Source organism: Lipotes vexillifer, unplaced genomic scaffold (genome assembly GCF_000442215.2).
Source record: "Lipotes vexillifer unplaced genomic scaffold, Lipotes_vexillifer_v1.1 scaffold102, whole genome shotgun sequence".
In the NCBI taxonomy this organism is placed as follows: domain Eukaryota; kingdom Metazoa; phylum Chordata; class Mammalia; order Artiodactyla; family Lipotidae; genus Lipotes; species Lipotes vexillifer.
Genome location: NW_006786541.1, coordinates 2,481,188 through 2,502,024, shown reverse-complemented (window position 1 = coordinate 2,502,024; position 20,837 = coordinate 2,481,188). Strand labels below are relative to the sequence as shown.

The 20,837-nt window shown below is 41.0% G+C and overlaps 1 protein-coding gene across 1 annotated transcript in view; it reads right to left on the bottom strand.

The window, feature by feature from the left end:
* Positions 1 to 1,095: 1,095 nt before the first annotated feature.
* Positions 1,096 to 20,837, bottom strand: part of RORA (RAR related orphan receptor A) — a 754,745-nt gene continuing 735,003 nt past the window's right edge. The window contains 9 exon segments of the mRNA XM_007458880.1: positions 1,096 to 1,460; positions 3,099 to 3,211; positions 4,151 to 4,261; positions 6,054 to 6,161; positions 6,831 to 6,963; positions 8,562 to 8,683; positions 14,443 to 14,509; positions 14,511 to 14,851; positions 18,634 to 18,775. Of these exon segments, the coding sequence (XP_007458942.1) occupies positions 1,296 to 1,460; positions 3,099 to 3,211; positions 4,151 to 4,261; positions 6,054 to 6,161; positions 6,831 to 6,963; positions 8,562 to 8,683; positions 14,443 to 14,509; positions 14,511 to 14,851; positions 18,634 to 18,775 (1,302 nt within the window). The 3' untranslated portion in view covers positions 1,096 to 1,295.

Genomic DNA, 20,837 nt, shown 5'->3' with positions numbered 1-20,837 from the left:
AAACGATTCACTCTGAGACAAACTCTCAGGGTTCCTAGATTATACCAAGAACATAAACATTCATAAAGTAAATGCTTCATGTTTTCACATGGGGAGTGTGCATTTGCTCCAGATATAATCTTTGGGTCCTTCTTCTAATAAAAGCTAGATTCTGATAAATATTCTGGTTACTGATCTGTTCTTAAAGCATAAGAACTCCAAGTTGAGGCTGAGTCTATATAACTACGCAGCTGTGCAAAATGAGCCTCCCTTCCCCTGCCTCAATGAGGTGGCATTTTCAAAAGCTTTGAAAAATTACTGTGCACGAGGGTGTAAGTCCACAGCACCAATCAATCAATCACTCAACTTTGTATGAAGCATAAACACATCTATCCTTAAACTGACCCAAAAGCAAAGTACAATTTAGGGAGAGTTCTGTTTCTAATTCCAAATTCATGTGTAAAAAAAAAAAAAAAATTAATCCAACAGCGTGATTTCTAGATATGACCAGCCAGTCTTTTAAAAGTAATTGTGTAAACAGCAGCATAAATACCTCCCGACGTACCTTCCAAGCCTTCTCAGTTAAACTTGTGTTTCTGGTGCACATGCGACACGACAGTGAACACGCTAGCATTTAATTTAAAGAAAAAAGGTGCAAAATGAAAGTGCCTTATCAATTCAACAGGAAAAGCTACACCAGTAACTACATTTTATATTAATTAAAACAATATATAAACAATATCTCTTTTAGCTATATATAGTCTTCATGCCCATTTACCCTGTAATATATTATAATGCTATTGTTGCTAGTGCTATGGACCCTTTTCGTGCCATCCTGCTGACTGGCAGTAATCGGTGAAAAAATAAAAACTTCCTTCATGAGACAAAGAGCAAGTTGTGCAAAGTAATGCCGCAACCTCCACTATGCACACCAGTCACCGATTAGTGCTGGACTCTCTGCTGTTACCGACAGATGTAGAAAGTCTGTGGGCAGTGAGCTACAAAAAAAGGATATCCTCTGACTTTAGTACCCGCCTTCTGCTGTAAACAGAGGTCAATGATCAAGAAGTCGAGACAGAAAAAGGGTCCATATCTGTAGGCATAATGGAAATCATATGCATGAGAAAAACAAGTTCAACTTTTATTTGTTTTCATTGTTTCCCCTCCTTTGCCTGACCCCGATCACCAAAGGATGTGCAGTGTGTTGGCGCTCCAGGTCTGTGCAGGGCCATATAAAGTGTCTCGGTTAATTTGTTTGTTTGTTTGTTTTTCATTGTTTGGACTTCAGACATTCTAGAAGTGCTTAGGTGATACATTTACCCATCAATCTGCATTGCTGGCTCAAATTCTGAAGTGAACAATTCCTTGTATAATGGAGGAAAATGAAGTCGCACAATGTCTGGGTATATTGCTTTGAACGCCATCAGCTTTTCTGTATGTCGTCCACATAAGGCTCTTAATGTAGACACCTTGCATATTAACTGTAAGTGGAAGAAAGGGCATAGGGTCAGGAGAGAAGAGACGTGAGCATCAAAAATCAGGGCATCTGGATGATCGTCAACATTGTTTACAATGGTGAAACACACCTGAAGCAACTTAAACGTCTAGTAATAGAGGAAGGGTAAAAACAAATGATGATATAGTCATATCACAGAATATCAGGTATACATTAAATATGATTTTGAAGACAAATAATTTGTAACCCAAAAACATGTTCATAAGCAAAAGCACCCAAGTGTCTCACCTCCTCCTCCTATTCAAACATGCTTTCTGCTCTACCATCCTGAACCCCGCCCTCTACCACTGGGGAAAAGGAAGACATGTGGTAATAGAGAAGTGGGCAAGGGGACAGCCACCGGTAGGTGAGGTCACTGCAACTAGAGATGATGGCATCCCCTACATTTTTTATGCAAAATGAGTACTAGTCAACTCCAGTGACAACAAGCTTCTTCCGGAGAAAGAGCACTGCCTAGAACAAAGCAATTCTGGGTCTGAGCAAAAGGCCCTGACTGGAAAACAAAACAAAAAATAGTCAGCAGGCCTGGTGGAAGTCTCAGCATTGACTTTTACTGGTTGAGTATAATAACACGACTTGCAAAAATGCTTTTTAAACTCTAAAGCACTGCACAGCACAAAATATTTATTATCTCCACCCAGAATAATCCTAAGAAACATTTTCACCAGAGCATCGATCTTGGCCATGTGTTAGGTGCTCTGTATAATCAAAGACCCTAATGGTACCCTTGCACTGGGGCAAGAAGATGGAGAAAAGTTCTTTTTCCTTCTCTTTCCCAATCCTGCCTCAGTGTCTCATTTAACAGGGACAAAATCAAAAACAAAACCGCATTTAACCCCCCAACTTCCCCTTTCTGACCTAACCTAGCTATCAGGAGAAAAGAAAGAAAACAGACAGGAAGAAAAATCCAGACCTTTCAAAGCATCTTCTGGAACAACAGGACACATAAAATAATCCAAGAAAGAATAGGGCTGATTTTTCTAAGACCAAATACATACTACTAGCAGTAACACTGAAGGATATTATCATATTTTAAATTGACATCCTAATTATATTTTTATTGCGAAAGACAGTAATTAGCAAAAATGAAACCCTATGCTTTGAATACAGGGTAGTAATGAGAAATTGATGAAGAAAACACAAAAGTCATTTACTGCTGATTACTAATGACTTTAATGGAACTAGAACTAATAGTAGAATAGATTAATTCTATTGTTTTAGTCCTTCATCACTTCGTCTTTCTGAAATCAAAGATTTAAATTCCAAATTCCCTAGTTTATATCACGGCAGAACATGAACTCTGCCTTCTGCCCATCTTTGATGGGATAGGTGGAGGATTTTTTCAGAATGAATTAATGCTTTAAAAAAACATTCTATCATTGCTCTATTATTCCAGGACGCTTTATAACCAACGATAATAAATAGAATTTAACCTGAATCTTGGCCCAAGATAATTTTTTGAAATGAGGATACTTCTCTCTTCTCCGTAGGCCATTGCTTACTGATACTTTTGGGGTCTGGTGGCCTGACTTATAGACGTGGCTGGCGTGATCTGGGCAAGGGATAATTCAGGCTTGTCAGTTGGAAACCCTCTGGCTCTCACCTTTGTTAGTATTCCATCTTCTCGGTGATTCTTCTGTAGGACGTGTTGAAGAGCTAGCTGAATTTTCTGTTGCAGCTTTTCAATTTTTACCTTTTCCTGCAGCCATGAGCGATCTAAATATGAAAAACCATATACTCCTGAGTATTCTTCCAACATGGTGTCAGAACACCCCAACTCCTCCTGACTCCTAGATACAGATTATCACACCACACTGCAGAGTCAGGGACTAACAGGCCACTTTCACCCCTCTTTCAAAATTTGCTCCTAAAGGAGTGAAAAACTGATCTAGGACGGTTACAAAACAGAGTGTTAAGCCTTTCCATCTTTACTGACACTTGAAAGAAGGAAGGATCCTCCTTTTCCAAAAAGACAGCCATTTAAATCTAAGGCCATGCTCGGACGAGTGCAAATGAAACCACCATGGCCCTTAAGCCTTTCTAATAGTTATGTTTCTGAATGATATACTCATATCAATCCTGCTAAGTCTTTCTGGCAAATATGAAAATTGCTTTATAGTCCAAGGCAAGTGAAACTGTCAAGAGAGTGCCAAATGAAATAGGATTGTTAATTTAGGATAAAGTCTTTATGTTTAAGAATTCCAAAACGAAGAGAGCAAATGTGCAAAAGTGATTATCACCAAGAGGCAGTACTGGTTGAAAACATACACTAAATTCAGATAGGCTCGTGGATGACATCCAAATGGATTTTTTTTAAAAAGTAGAATGTTTTAAAAACCATGTTATCTTGGAGATTGGTGTTGAGGAGGGCACACCTACTCTACCACAGCATTTCTCTCGGTAGCAGGAGGTTAATTGTAGATGGGATTTTATTCAATTCTCATTTCTTAAGATTTTATCAGAATGGCATGAGGTCTTCTTAGAAGCGTACATGCATATGTATGTGTGTAGCAGGGGGCTGTTGTCTGAAGAACTTAAAATTAGACTTAATAAGGGTGGCAGTCCCTCTGAATAGTCTATAGCCATTGTAAGTTATGTACTTGTAGAAATTCTTTACCTGGACAACTTAAAAACCATTGTATTTGGTTATCTTACCTGCTGACATCAGGACAAATGCAGAAAACAATGCAATTTCATCTTCAGTCAGGTGCATAGAACATAAACTCTTTCCAAATTCAAATACAAAGCTAATAAAGTCTTCACAACCTGCCAAAATTAAAGACAGGTTAGGAGTTTGGTTATTATCCTAGGAGTAAAATATGGAAGAAGGTAAAGAGGGATCTAGCAGTTGAAGATCAGAGGGAACAGTAATAACATTTCTATAGTTTAATACTTTCAAATGTTAAAAGAAAAATCAGTTTAGCCACCATCACCATTACCACCAACATCACCACCATCATCATCATTTGCAATAATGAGAGTGAACTTCTGTGGTGTGATTACTGTGTTAGGTGCTGCTCTGAGAGGATTCTTTGGGTATTCTACTATTTCACAACAGCCCTACGAGGGAGGTATTATTGTTACTATCCCCAATTTAAAGGCAAGGAAATGGACCTGGAAAGAAAAGGAATGTGCTGAAGATTCCACAAGTGGGAAGTGACAGCCTGAGATTCAAAGCCAGCTGCCCAACTTCAGAGCCCACACTCTTAACCAATAGAGTCTAACAGCTATAATCTAACTGAAGTGTTAACTTCACTCATTTTTTTGTTTTCTACTCTATTTTTTGTACAACACGCTTAAAAATGAAAACAAGTGACACATTATGGTGGTAAAACTGTTATAATTTTTTTTTGTTTTTGGCCGTGCCACATGGCATGTGGGATCTTACTTCCCTGACCAGGGATTGAACCCATGCCCCCTGCACTGGAAGCACAGAGTCTTCACAACTGGACTGCCAGGGAAGTCCCTATTGTAACTATTACAGAACTGAAAACACAGAAGGTGAAAGTCCCATAAAATAAAAACCCACCCCCACAAAGCTGGTTAAGTTGGGGTCTGTTCTTTCAGATTTCCATATTATGTACATATAGTTAAATGTCAACAGGCTAGGGACTTCCCTGGTGGCGCAGTGGTTAAGTGGTGCCTCCCCAATGCAGGGGACATGGGTTTGAGCCCTAGTCTGGGAAGATCCCACATGCCATGGAGCAACTAAGCCTATGCATCACAACTACTGAGCCTGCGCCCTCGAGCCTGCGTGCTGCAACTACTGAGCCCGCGTGCTGCAACTACTGAGCCGTGTGCCACAACTACTGAAACCTGCGTGCCTAGAGCCTGTACTCTGCCACAAGAGAAGCCACTGCAATGAGAAGCCCGCGCATCGTAAGGAAGAGTAGCCCCTGCTCCTTGCAACTAGAGAAAGCCTGAGTGCAGCAACGAAGACCCAACGTAGCCAAAAAAAAAAAAAAAAGTGTCAACGGGCTCTTCTCGAGTATACATACCTTCCGTCATTTAACTGTTTTTAAAATCACTTAACAACATATCTTGGATACCGTCCCATTCTTCTTAATGACTTTGTCTTACTTTGAATTACAGAAATCTAAAATAATTTATTTTTAAAGTATATGTCACAGTTTCACTTAGCTATACTTTCTTTCTTTGATATCTCATTAACGGTTGCTATTTAACGGGTATGGAAGGGCAGACTTTTAGCTCCTTGCTTGATTTTATGTAGCAAAATCAAGTTTATTGAATAATATATCCCCTGCAAACCTGGTTCTTAAAAATCTGGAAGGGAACTGGAAGGATATAGAACATAAATTTCTTCGATTACCAATTAGATAAAATGAAACTCTAGACCCTTACGTGTAACATAGACAAAAAGCATTTGAGCTGTGTATATTTTCTACGGTGATTAACTATAAAGTAACATAGGTATAAAATCCTTTAACTCTTGTGTCCAAAAAACCAATCTCCATTTTGTTCAAGAAGAGCTTTCACCCAACTCCCATCTTTTCCCCTAGTCCTGATTTGAAGACAAAGCACCCAGAGATTTCCTTACCTAAGGATTTGAAGACGTCGGGGCTAGCATATTTCCCATCAAAGTACACGGTATTGTTCTGAGAGTCAAAGGCACGGCACATTCTGATAAATACCACCTCCAGAGAACCTGAGCAAAGGCAGAAACGGGGTGGGTTATTGTCTTGGTGAGTTGATTTTGACCATAGAGACCCCTTTCTGAGTCAATGGGGCTGGGCTTAACTAGCAGGCTCTCAGTCACCTTTAGCTCTCTATTTAAAAGAGCAGAGTTCATAAGAGTAATTAAAGACTTGTGCCAAAGCTAAGGCCTTTATTACTGAAGAGAGACTGATTTATGAATTACTTCTTGGGCACTTCTCTGTCCAGCAATAATACAGAATCTCAGAGTTGCAAGAAAAACATGGACTCCTGTTATTAAAACAAACAAAAACCCAGGGATGTGTCTCTGAGTTCCACAAACAGCCTTCTTCCTAACAGCTTACCAAAACCTCCTGAGGACCTGGGGCACAGAAACAAAACACAGGTGATGGTTAAAACTGTGGAATGCAGGTGTCTTTCAAATTAATCTTTTCACCCAGAGGAGAAGCAAAATGGAGGGAATATTTCCTGCAAATAGCTCAAAAACCTTAAAAAAAACAAAAACAAAAACAAAAAACCTCTCAGTTTCTGCTAAGAGAAACTGAGCTATTATCATTTGGAGAAAAACTGTTCTCGACACCTTCCTTACCAAGCATTTCTTTAATAAGCCGGTGAAAGCAGGTTAGTCAGAGAACTCAAAATTCACTTGCAAAGCACATACCTGCTTTGAGAAGCACAATTTGATCGTTTTGACACAGTTCCATAAATCCATCAATGCGTTTGGCAAACTCCACCACATACTGTATAGCTTCTGTAATTTTGATGGCACACAACTGCCACATCACCTCCCGCTGCTGTTGAAGAGGGAAACACATTAACATCCCCATTACCCATACCCTTGACACAGTTGTTTTAACTGTTCCTATTGTGTAAAATCCTTCTTTGGAAATGGATCCAGAAAAGCTAGAGGATTTAAAAATAATCAGTTGGCCAGTTACTTCCGTTATAATGACTGCTTCCAAGTTCTTCCTGGTCTCCTCCAATTCCTCTCTTACCATTTTGGTGGCAAAGGGACAGGGGGAAGATGTTATGAGCATACATGCAGCAGAAGATGAAAACCGGAGTCAAGAAAGCAACTCACGCCACTGATTTAACCCTGGGCCACGGAGAGTAGCAAAGTAGAATCTCCTTGTAAGCAATTATTTTGCCTTGGGGAATTTCACACCACTTTACTGGGGGAAGGGAAGGAAAGGGGAGTCAGTTGTATTTATTGTGCACCTGCTATGAGCTGGGTGCTTTATGACATCCTTGTCTCATTTCATTTTCACAAGAATGTTCTTCCATTTCCCATAAATGGACACAAATGCTCACAGAGGTTTCACACCTAAGAGGTATTGGAGGTGGGATTCAAATCCCAGCATTTCTGACTCTGAATCCCACTTCACACACCTTGCTGCTGTTTATTGCTCTCTTGCTTCCCTTTGTAATTCTGGCGGCCGGTGTCACCTGCTAACTCAAAGGTAAACAAGGTGATGCGCTGCTATTCCCCCAACCTGTCCTGTTTAATTCCTTTTATATACCCACTCTCCAATTTAGTTACAGGCTAACCTGGATCCATCTTGTTGCTCACTTATTTCCCCAATCTTAGTTTAAGACTGTTTCTACCAATACAACAGGAGGGAAGAAACACTGAATTAGGAACCAGGACTCATGGTCTAGTCCTGATGTTTGCACTCTCAGCCATGTGCCCAAGGGATGCTCGTTTCCTCATACGTAAAATGAAGGGGAGGATTAACCTTGATAATCTCTATGGTACTTCCTCAGCCTAAATTTCTATGATTATTGGGAAAAATCACAGCATTTTCTTCTACTAAAGGGCAGAATGGAAAATTAAAAGTCCTTCTTCTCCAGCCCTGCCCTCCCACTTAGGTAATTTGTTGATCGGACTGTTTTATAGAAAAAGGTAACTGGCAGTACTACTTGCCAGCCTCATGTTGCTAGATTCAGACTGGAATTAGAATCATAGCTTCCAAGCTTTTTTTTACACATATTCTCTAAACTCCTCCTTTTTAACTCCGGAACCATGAGGCTGAGACTATTTTACATCAACTTCTGGACCGTGAAATCTTCCATTGTGATATCGGGACAAATCCCAATTCTTTGAGCCTTTTGGAAGCTCCTTAATCTAGCTCCCTGTTGACAAATCACAGGACATATGTGTATAGTTACAGGAACAACAGAATCTGTGTGCTGTTTCTGAAATTTCGCACACTGACATCTCAATAAGGTGACAAAGCCCCAAGAACGTGATCAGCTCTGGAAGACAGATTTTTAAATAGAAATCTGCTATCTGATGAAAAACATTCATTCTTTGGTCTGTTTGTATTCAAACCTCCTGCACAAACACCCTTCCCAACATTGCCTCAATCTTAGGTACAATTCTTCAGTCTACCTTGTTTTGGTAATTCTCAATCTCCTCTTGCAGAAAGGTCTGCCACGTTATCTGCTGGAGCTCTTCTCTCAAGTATTGGCAAGTTTCCAGATGTGATTTAGATATATTCTGTGCAAGGTGTTCTAAGGAGAAAACAGGAGATCACAACATGAAAAGCCAAGTTCTTCAGGGTTTTCCCTACTTAATATTTGATTTAAAAAGTAACAAGTATAAAGCAACATGGCTGAACCAGTTTTAATGATCTCGACATATTTAAGTAAGCAATTTGGAACTATTCTATATTTGGGGACATGAGGATAAAGGACAGGCAAAGCCAACATTTAGCAATAAGGCTTGGCATCTTCAAAGACCCTCCTGACCTGACCTTCTCTGTGCCTTTACACCAGCGTCTGGGAGTGAATGTTGGAGTTGAAAATATTGACCTAGAGAAGTGGGAAAAATGACTGACACGACCTGTACCTGGTATTTTTATGAAGACAGATCTGCCATATACATTGACTGGTGGAGGATTACTCTTGAAAAATTAGAAAATGGTATTTTTGGTGGGACAACAACTGCGTATTTCTTTTGTTTTTCCTGCAAAAATGGCAGAACAAGCATTACTGAAGCCTACTATGTCACTATATATACATATACATATACATATATACATACATATATACATATATATATATATATATATATATATACACATATATATATATATATATATATATATATGGTGTGGTGGTTAAGAGATGAGATGGACTCTGGACCCAGACTGCTTGGGTTTGAATCTCAGCTCTGCTACTTAGTAGCTGTGTGATCTTGGGTAAGTTACTTAACCTCTCTGCACTTCAGTCTCTTTATTTGTAAAATGAGGAAAATAGTACCTAATTTCCTATTTATCATAGGGCATCTGTGAAAATTAAGTGAGTTGAGCACTTAGAATAGAGAGGATAACATAGCATCTGCTACATAAACATTTGTTCTTATTATCCTGAAGTGTACCGAATTTGAAGATATTAAAAGAAATAGATGCCAAATAAGTTTCTCTAGGGACTTATAATCTGGTGAACATGTACATACATGCTGAAAGGACAATTCAAGACACTAGACAATAAAGCATGAAGTTGAATTCTACTAGAAGAGAAAGAAAAATAAAAACATAATAGGTGCTATCAGAGAGATGAGGGGAATTAGGGGATGCTTCTTGACAGAAGAGGAACATTTGGATTGGCCCCTGAAGGAAGGGGAGGATTTGGTAGGCAGAGGCCAGTGTGTGAGGCAGTGGACCGGTTCCACGTTCAAGGGATGGTAGATGAAAGAATGGATATGGCATCTACAGGAGACAGGAAGATGTGATAAAGTGATGGTGTCAAAACAGAAATATGGGTAGAGAACCATTCACATCCTGAAGGATCCTGAATGTTGAGATTGAGAGTACGGACTTGATTAACAAAAGGAGTCAGCAGGAGTCTCAAGAGGGAGCTGACATGCTGAACACTGTATTTGGGGAAACAGAACAAGAGGTTTTGTCATTGGTGGACTGGAGGCAGGAGGATCAATTAGAAGGCTGCTGAAATCTACATGTAAGGGACTAAGAGCTTGAAATAGGTTGCTAATAATTGTTATGGAAAGGAAGGACAATTCAAGAAGTATTTTAAAAGAAGAACTGACAAGACTCCAAGAATACAAAACCATACCCCAAAGTGATGCCCCTTCCAGGGTCTTGAATATATAATAGGAAAGTTATTTAAAACAGTGGTGCTGAGGGCAAACTTAGCAACACTAGTAAGAGTGTCTGTTTGGAAATTTGTTACTGCTTAGGTCAAACAGAATTGGATTTGTTTGTGTGAAAACAGAGCAGGTTCACCTAAACAAAGCTCGAGACTAGAACCTCCTCAGAGATTCTGAAACACTGAAGCACGATAAACCTTAACAGCTCTACTTGGCAACACACAGGCATGAAAACAACATAAGTAAATATCATAAAAAATAAAACATCAACAAAAGAAAAAAATTTAAAGGAGACAGAAACAGAGAGAGAAAGAAATGATGTCTATGTCTTAGAATCAGTGACGTGTGTGAAGAGAAGGGGGGAATAAAGACAAAATAATGGGGAATCAGAAACAAGAAAATAAGTGTGTACATAGTAAATTCAATTTTTGTAACTATGAAAGAAATGATGAAAATGTTCAGAGGGAAGCTGGGAGAATCCTAGGAAGGGAAGAATGGGAAGAAGCTCACAGTATTCTCTTCCAGATCATGCTTTGTTTCCAGTTAATATGGTCACAGCATCTTCTTGTTTCACTTCATCGTAAAAATTGTCCCCACCCATCCCTACCTATTTGAGGCCAGCTTTTAGAAGCAACAACAAATGATGCAATGTCCAATGACCAGTAGAGGGCAGTGGCTGCATTCGCACCAGCTGCCTTTGATCAAAATTCATACTTGATTTGGCAAGTGTAAGATTTTAGACATTGTGCTGTTTTTAAGCCTCCATTTCAGCAAAGGAGAATATGGTCAGACTGAGTAAAAGCTAAGAAGTTAGTGTGGTCTCTCAGACAAGCAGTCTGGAATAGTGAAATACCTTGGAACTAGGAGTTAGGAGACCTGGTTTCTGGTCTGAGCTCAGTTGGGTAACTCACTTTGTGACAGGCAAATCAGTTCACCTCCTCAACTATGATGGCTTCATCAGGACAGCCAAGGTCTAGATACTTCAGATGGAAAATCCTGTCTTCTGAGAAAGTCACAGGTTTTCACAGTGGTATGGAACTTTAGGTATCATCTGGTCCAAACTCTCATCACTTTGTAGATAATAACATTAACAATGATGATAAAAGTTAACACTTAGGTAGAGTTTACTATGTAAACTCTATACAACATAGACTCATATAACAGACTAATATAACATACCTACCTACATCTATCTATCTATCATCTATCTATCTATCTATCTATCTATCTATATACTGTATATATATACAAATATTTTTTCTTAACCTTCATGACAACTCTAGGGGGAAGATACTAGTATTATCTCCATTTTACAGATGAAAAAACCAAGCCACAGTGAGGTTAAGTGACTTTTCAAGGTGTCATAGCTGGCAAGTGGGCAGTGATTCAAACATACACAATTTGGCTCCAGAGTCTATGCTCTGAATCTTTACAGTCCATGGGTAGGGAGACTGCAGCTTGCAGAGGTAACATGACTTATACTAGGTTGTGCAACCTACAGCAAAGCTAGGACCACAACCCACAGAAGCTGACTTCTTGTCTCATGCTTTGCCCAACATTATCAGTTATCTCTTATGTACAAGGCTTTAGTTATTAATTATAGTCATAAGTGCAGTTAGCTTTTTTATTTCTTTTGGCTGTGCAGCTCGGCTTGCGGGATCTTAGTTCCCCGACCAGGGATGGAACCTGGGCCCATGGCAGTGAAAGCACTGAGTCCTAATGCTGGACCGCCAGGGAATTCCCCAGTTAGCTTTTTTTTAAAAAGGAACCTAGGTAGTTTATCTGGAATGTATAATTCAGGTACTAAGTGTACATCAAGGGCAGAATTTCGTAGCCAGGAATGCAGATGTATTTCCACTAACAGTAATGGATTAGTAGATACTATTGTTGAAAGACAGAACTGAGCTTAGGATACGTTAATTTACAATTTATTTTGCAATTGCACAAATGGTTTCATTTGTTTCAAATCTGATGATAAAATTTAGCCTAAAATGAAGTCAAGTTAGTTAAAGGGAGAGTCGGACTTAAGCCCCCAAGGAAATGTCAGGGAACTTCAGAGAGCTTTGAAGAAGTAGCAGCAAGGTCTCTGGCTGCTTTTACGCTACTCTTAGCTCCTCAAACTATTCCGCACCTGTAAATGGGACAGAAAATCAGAGCTCCATTATATCCCTTTCAACGAAATTCTTGTTTAGTTTGGGGTTTGGGGCAAATCCTAGCGATGAGTTAGTTTTATTCATCGTGGAAAAAAAATGCCACAATTACGTGTGAAAAATCCCTAGTTTAGGAGAACATGGAGAATGGATGAGGGCACAGGGCTCTCAGACTCACTGGGAGGTGACAGCTGTAGAAGAGGAAAGGGATTTGTGGGTGAAGGAGGGGCTGGGGAAATCGGCTGAGCCACTTCTGGCTCCACTTAGGTATTAGTGCACATTTAGCCCAAGTGCCATGTTCAAGGGACACACTTAGGCCAAGCGGTGTGAGTTTATTTCTGGGTTGAACATTCGACAAGCAAATGGCATAGACTCACTAGTATTTATGATAAAGGAGAAGCAAACCTAAAGCGAGCTAGGTCATTTTTCACTGTATCATGTCAGTTTTCAATCAAATCCTTATTCATTTCTGAAAATTTTACTTTCATTACAGCTCTGCTTAAGGCTCGAGTCAACCAAGATCTCACGACAAAAACGGAAGGTTTTTGTTCTAGTTCAAGAAAAAAAAAAAGAAAAAAAAAAAACCAAGCCTAGCTCTGGCTCAGCTTGGCTTCTAGTTCAGAGGTTTCTCTGTTAATCAAAAGAGCTGTGATACACCTTTAATGCTGTTCAGTGGTTAAAGACCAGGCTTAAAATGTCCCTGCTCCTGAGGATTTAAATTTAGACCCATAAAGAGGTGCTTGTGTAAAAACCGTAAAGAACATTCAATTTGTTCTATTTGGAGAAAGATTTTACTGGAAATATAAATTTCACTTAAAAAATGTTTTATGGGGTACAGAGGTGGAGAAACCGTCTAAAGAACACAACCATTATTTCTGTGAACTAAGGACGTCTGTGCTCAAGTCAGAACCTGCTGGTTCTTTTCCATGTGAAGTCTTCATTCTCTCTTCGTCTTAACTTAGTCATCTTCATAGCAACTAATTGAAATAACCCAAAGGATTATAACCTTGTGTGAGGAACCATGGGGAGGAGTAGATCAAATTCTCAAACAGTAAAGGTCCTTATCAAAGTTTCTCTAATAATAGTGCTGTACTTAAAAATCGATTAAATATAACAGAGGATGTTATACCACAACTTCCTTGAAATGAAAAGTTTTCCATTGTCTGTGTTAACATTTCTAGGTCACATCTCCCAAGAAGCACCAATGTCACAGGAATAAGGAAATGACAGGTTTTTGTGGGGGTTTTTTTTGGCATGGTGAGTCTTCTATGAAATACATCAGTTTTGCATTAGTATCCATCACCAAAACATTTTGGCAAATAAAGAAGCTAATTTCCCTTTAACGATTATAGAATGTGTCAGAGTTACAAAACTTAGATGCGTAAGGGGACTGGGCAGTGATATAAATGCCGAGTGGGATGCACCCATTTCAAGGCGTTAGGCCCTAAGTGGTACCAGTTGGTTGTTGCCATTCCCAAATGCTGGTCCAGTGTAACTAGATCTTTTTTTTTTTTTCCTTCCACAAGAAAATGAAAATCTGAACTTTCAGGTGAAATTGTCCAGGCTTAAAATTTTAGCAACCAATTCAAAAATTGTAAAGCTCTGCACTGGTCAAAAACGCATGTCTATGTGCCAGGTTAAGTTTGTGGGTTGCTATTTTTATAACTTTTGGTATAAAGCAATACTTAGAACATAACTAAATCAGTGGACTTAATGGGGCCATTCCCTGAACTTACAGTTTTCTGTGGAATTTAAAGATTGCTTTAAGTTCGTATTGTCTCAGCTCTGATGCCGAGAGGTCACTGAGTTTCTTGGATATATGATGGGAAACAGTGGACAGTCAAAAACAAGAGGGCAGGTTGGAATTATGAAGTGGTCCAAATGGTAAAGGTGACTCGCCCTTCTAGATGCATCATTTTAATAACATAACTCATTAAAGGAAAGTCAGACAAATCCCATTTCCTTCAAATGGCACAAGTAGTCCATCCCAATGGAAACACGGAAGCCATTACCTAGTTCTGCCATGGACACAGGTGGAGACGTCTCTCCATTAGTGAAGGAGCAGTATGAAGGAGCAGCAGGGAAAGAAGCCTGATGCTGGTGTGTAGTCACATATTGGTTCTGGTTTGATTCCGTTGATATCAAGACCTGACTGGTCCGGGGAAGGCTGTATATCCAGGTAGAAGCTGCTGACGGCAGAGTCTGCCTTGCTGCCCTCGGGGGTGTGCCCGTCAATGTAGCTGCTGAGGTCGTCGTGAAGCTCCGTAAGCCCGTTGGCCGAGATGCTGTAGGTGGGAGTCAGCGGCTCGGCCTCTCCAGGCTGCTGTTGGTGGTCTCGCTGCTGCTGCTGCATCCGGTGTTTCTGTACTTCTGCGTACAAGCTGTCTCGTTGCTTTTTCGACATGCGGCCAAATTTTACAGCTGGAAGAAAAAAGCCAAGGCACACCATATACAACACGATTTTCTCCATGATCCTCTCCAGCATGCTTTAGGAGTTCCTTTGAAGTTGCAGACAATTCCATGAAAAACCACACAACCACAAAATAAGGACGTGATCCTGAGGTGAAAATAAATGGTCCCACCTCACACAGGCTTGTTCCACATCCCGAACAGCAAAGACACATCCCAGAGGAGCTGCGTTTCAAAAACAGACCCAGGGCTGATAGAAGAGACCCAGAGCAATGACCACCTACGTTTTTGTGCTGTCACACAACCCTAGGCTCAGTGGGAGCTACTGAAATTCGACTTAATGGGCTTGTTCCCTCTCTACCCAGGCAGTTGGTCTAGATGTTTCTCTTCCCAGTGTTCACACCAGAGCACAGGGACGCACAGACTCACGGAGGTGTTATCGGGGCACAAGCAGTCAAACCTCAATTTGCACTCATTTCACTAATCCGTATGCTTACATGAGTTTCTTCCTGATCAAACAGCCAAATCTGGTGCTTCCTTGAGAAAGCTCAACAGACTGGACGAAGCATTTGCAATTCCATGAATTACATCTCTTGAGTCTATGCCTTCTCTTGCTCCTGGGTCTTGAGGTCCCTGTGAGACCCTTGGACCTGTCTTTTTAAAATTATTATTCTTTTAACATCTTTATTGGAGTATAATTGCTTTACAATGGTGTGTTAGTTTCATGCTGCATCACAGAGTAAATCAGCTATATGTGTATATACATATATCCCCACGTCTCCTCCCTCTTGCGTCTCCCTCCCACCATCCCTATCCCAGCCCCCTAGGTGGTCACAAAGCATCGAGCCGATCTCCCTGTGCTATGCAGCTGCTTCCCACTAGCTAGCTATTTTACATTTGGTAGTGTATATATGTCCATGCTACTCTCTCACTTTGTCCCAGCTTACCCTTCCCCCTCCCCCTATCCTCAAGTCCATTCTCTATGTCTGTGTCTTTATTCCTGTCCTGCCCCTAGGTTCTTCAGAACCTTTTTTTTTTCAGATTCCATACATATGTGTTAGCATATGGTATTTGTTTTTCTCTTTCTGACTTACTTCACTCTGTAAGAGAGACTCTAGGTCCATCCACCTCACTACAAATAACAATTTCGTTTCTTTTAATGGCTGAGTAATATTCCATTGCATATATGTGCCACATCTTCTATATCCATTCATCTGTCGATGGACAGTTAGGTTGCTTCCATGCCTTGGACCCATCTTTAAAGGGCACTTTCTGCTGTTCTCATTTAGCCGCAAGTAAAAAGAATATCAGAATTTTGGAAAGGGCAGACTCTGTGGAAGATCCCCATCGGGAGAATTTGTGTGTGCAGCCCTTCTCCGTGTGACGTGTCCCCATATTTAAAGTGGAACACTGACTGGAGTAATATTCCAGTTCATTTAGAATCCCAAATGATTTCTCCTAAAACACCCAGATGATTGAGAAAATAAATCCTATGATTTCCTGGTCTGAACCCCCCACTAACCCATTTATTTCTCAGCCTGACTCTGTATGTGTAGATAAAGCCGCTGCTGGAGGGATTAAAACCTCCTAATTGATTATGGTTAAATTGATACCTGACCAGGTGGATGAATTCACCCATCTGACCATCAACATAATTCTATGAGTCTTGGGGCAGGAGGCAGGATAGATGGAAGTGAAGTTGGGAATCAGGGCCCACTGTCCAGGCCAGCTGGTGGATCTTTTTCCTGCCAAGGAGGATGTGCTTTCATTCTGCACAAAGGAAACAAGTGAGCTGGATTCTGGTCAATTTCCAGTTTCCACAAGTCAGGTGACAAACTTGGGTGGGGCTGGTTAGACAGCAGTCAGGCTGATGTGGGCTCTGAATTTCAGGCCTGTAATTGTATAAGTCCCCAAATTCACTCCAAGTCCACAACGAAGTGTGCTGTCACTTATACGAGAAATCTCCACAAGGCATACTGAAGGTACTTAATTTTTTTGAAAAGAATACTTTGGAACCCCCAAGGGGATGAATACCCAAAGGGGGAAGCTTGTTCTGCTATGACTCTGAATTGTGTTTTAACTCTTTTCTTAATATTAACAACAGTAATCATACTATCCCGTAAGTGAAATGAATGGATCAGGTTTTTTTGTTTCTGGCTGTGCTGTGCGTCTTGTGGGATCTTTGTTCCCTGACCAGGGATCGAACCCACGTCCCCTGCAGTGGAAGCCCAGAGCCCTAACCACAGGACTGCCAGGGAAGTCCCCGGATTGGGTCTTGAGAAAATACACACACAACTTGTGATTTTTAACTTACAGATTCATAAGAGATATACCTAATTTTGTGAGTTTAGTGCCACTGGAAGGTGAAATCTGCAGAGCTGCGTATCACAGGAATTTCTGAGAATACAGTGTAAGTTCAGTGTAAGTACATCGGAAGATTGCATCCTCCAATCCCCAAAACTTCACTTTGGCCCTACAAATTCTAAGAGGTCACCCTGTGTACAACTTGTGCCTGGGTGGGTCCACAGGTCCCAAGAACATCTGATTATGGGGAAAGGAGACCTTCAGAACGCCTGCCCAGCAGTCTGAAGTTATTTTTCCACAGGCTGAAACTCCACTGGAAGAGATGCTTCCTTCAAAGGGATCTCTCAAGAGAACCAGCCAGCCAGTATATTTGGAAAAGTCCTTAAAATGTTATCCACTACACTAACTGCCCAATTTCCTTATATAAGAATAGTCTTAAAATCTGGTGTTGATTATTCCGTGCACTTAAGACAGTTTTTCCAGGAAGATCCTGAACTGTTTTGCAAATGAATGGTAGATGGTCTCTAGTTCTTAAAATAGCTTCTCTTAATGAAAAGAACATTTGTCACTTGGGCATGCTTTGCACTATTTTCACACATACTGTATGTACAAATGTTTGACTTTGGATCCAGTTAGCATAAAAGCTAATTCGTCCCAACTGCCAATAACCTTACTAGTGTAAGACATGTAACAATTAGCTCTGGCTTGTGTTTTCTGTGGGGAAAAATGCTTCTAGAAGGTATCCTTTTTAAGACCCTCAGGTTACACTTACCTTCCATCAATTCATCCACATGTAATGTTTTAAACCAGTAGTCCCTAACCTTTCTGGCACCAGGGACTGGTTTCATAGAAGAAAATTTTTCCACGGATGGGGGAGGGGGGAGATCAGGCGGGAATACGAGCGATGGGGGAGCAGCAGATGAAGCTTCACTAGCTTGCTGGCCTGCCACTCACCTCCTGCTGTGTGGCCCAGTTCCTAACTGGTAAGGGTCCGTGGCCTGGGGGTTGGGGACCCTGTTTTTTTTTCTTTTTTTGCGGTACGCGGGCCTCTCACTGTGGCGGCCTCTCCCGTTGCGCAGCGCAGGCTCCGGACGCGCAGGCTCAGCCGGCCGTGGCTCACGGGCCCGGCCGCTCCGCCGCACGTGGGATCCTCCCGGACCGGGGCGCGAAACCGCGTCCCCCGCATCGGCAGGCGGGCTCTCCGCCACTGCGCCACCGGGGAAGCCCAAGGGACCCCTGTCAAAAGTCTGAAGGTGTTCTGACCACATAGCCAATTCTCCTCCATGCCCCCAGCCCCCCATCAGCTAGTGAACTGACTGGAATGGTTTATGGAGAAGTAACCGCTGTGACACCCACAAAGCCGCCAGAGGAGGCAGGGGTGGAGGGGGTGGAGGCACAGAGGTGACATATTCTGGCAGATCTGGGTCCAGGCTTCCGAGGGCACTTTCGCAACCCCGTGCTACTGTACAGCGCAGGCTGCGGGTGCTCACCATCTCGAGACATCCCCACGGCAAGGCATTTCTGTAATCGACAGTGTTGGCAGCGGTTTCTACTGGTTCGATCAATCAAACAGTTCTTCTGACGAGGACAGGAGTAGGTGGCATTGCTTTGCTGACTTCTCCTGAAAAAGCCCTGTGATTCAGTTATGAAATAGAAAACAGGTTAGTGTCAGCTGGAGCTCAATGATACTAAAGGCAAGAAACGGAGCGCCACGCAGCATGCACATTTAATGGAGAATTAAACTGGTAGCACAATCATCCTGGAGACCATTAATGAAATTAAAGTCACTTCTTTTTCCTCAAATAAAATTGATCCCCAGAGCCCAATCCTGTGTCCCTTACACATGCAAAGCTTTCTTTAACTGCAGCAGACAGCTGCCTATGTAGAAGGCACAGGATTGGGCCCTCTTCTTGGTCTCTGATGATCAAAAGCTGTGTGTTTAATGAAACGGTACAAAGGCACTTATCTTTAGCCTTTATCTCCAAAACATTTTTAGTAGAATACACACAAAACACTCTTCTGGGGTGCCCAGAGATAAGAAGATGCAGCCTCACCATAATCCAGGTGGCTGCAATCCTGGTACACTGTGCTCATCTCAACCAGACCACGTAAATCCACCATCGTTTAGGTGTCTTCCATTCCTCAAGTCAGAATCTACTGCCCCAAGAAGTTAAGTGACACTTGGAAGGATTATCTTGGCAGATCAATCAGACTGGGAATACTCTACCTTTGACAGTTTGGAAATACCATGTGTTTAGAATCATGGCCTTGAAGACTGAACCAATCCAATCTGATGTTCATCAAGTTCCACTTATTGAGCACTGTTTTGGAAACAAGGAGCTGTACTAAGATGCGTAAGGAGTACTGACCTCAAGGATTTCATTAAATTCATTCACTCATTGATTCATTCATTTTGGCTAACTTCTTGAGCTGGATTCTTATTAGCTCATTAATTTTCACTGCTGATTCTTTTCTTAAAGCTGCAAGGTTCCTTTTAGTTACGTTTTGGTAGCAACCCACAAGTTCTGCTATGCAGTATTTTCACGATTATTCAACCTGAAATATGCTCTAGTTTTCAACAGCTTTCTTCTTTAATCCATATGTTCTTGAGAAGCACATTTTTAAAAGTTGAAGTATAGCTGATTGACAATGTTGTATTAGTTTCTGGTACACAGCAAAGTGATTCAGTTACATATATATGTATGTATGTGTGTGTGTATGTATATTAGTTCCCTCTTCTATACAGTAGGATATTGTTGTTTATCTATACAAGCACAGTTCTTAATTTCCAAACATATGGGGGGTTTGTTTCTGGTTATCTTTTGATTGTTTACTTATCTCTCAGTGGTTTTCCAAACTAGGGATGTACTCTGAAAAAACAAAAAGAAGGTAACCAGAGTCATTTCTATGAAGCAGAGCCATGGAAGGTACAAAAGAGTATAGTCACCTTCAAATCTTTAATGGCAAAGACAGTTGATCCCAACCAAGGGGACACTAGTGGAGAAGGTAAGGTAAAATCCTGAAGAACTAACAGAGTGACAGAGTGCTGGGCAAACTGATAAGAGCACTCTCTCACCAGAAGATTTTTCTGGAGGCCAACTTGGCAGTTCTGTCAAACTCCTTAAAAACATGCCTATCCATTGAACCAGTAATTACCCTTTAAGGAATATATTTTAAAGGAATGTTAAGAATGGTACAGAGATTTACCTACATGGGTGTTCATCACAGCACTATCGGTAAGGGAAAAAATAAATTTAGAAAGACGCTAAATGTCCAACAGTAGTGAATTGGAAGAGTCATACTGGATATCTATACATTCAGCAACCCATGTTTGCTGTCACTGCAGGTGCCTAGGATCAGGAATTATTTGCTTTTCCTTTAGCTGACGCCGAATTTTTCTTTTCCTTTAACTGAGGCTGAATGAGCCTGCTCCATTTCGTTCTATAATCGTCGAATATGGAGAATGTCTACACAATCTCTCTTTTTTCTTTAAATGGAACAAGTACTTGCAGGCTGCCAAGTTATCTCCCAGTACCTTGTCTGTAGACCGAATCACAGCATCTGTCAACCTTTCTTTCTAGGTTCTTTAGTACCTTTAGTATTTCTTCTTAGGATCCTTTCCAGTTTCTCCACTTTCTTAAAAAATCTGAAATCCAGGACTAGACACAGCTCTTTTTTTTTTTTTTGCGATACG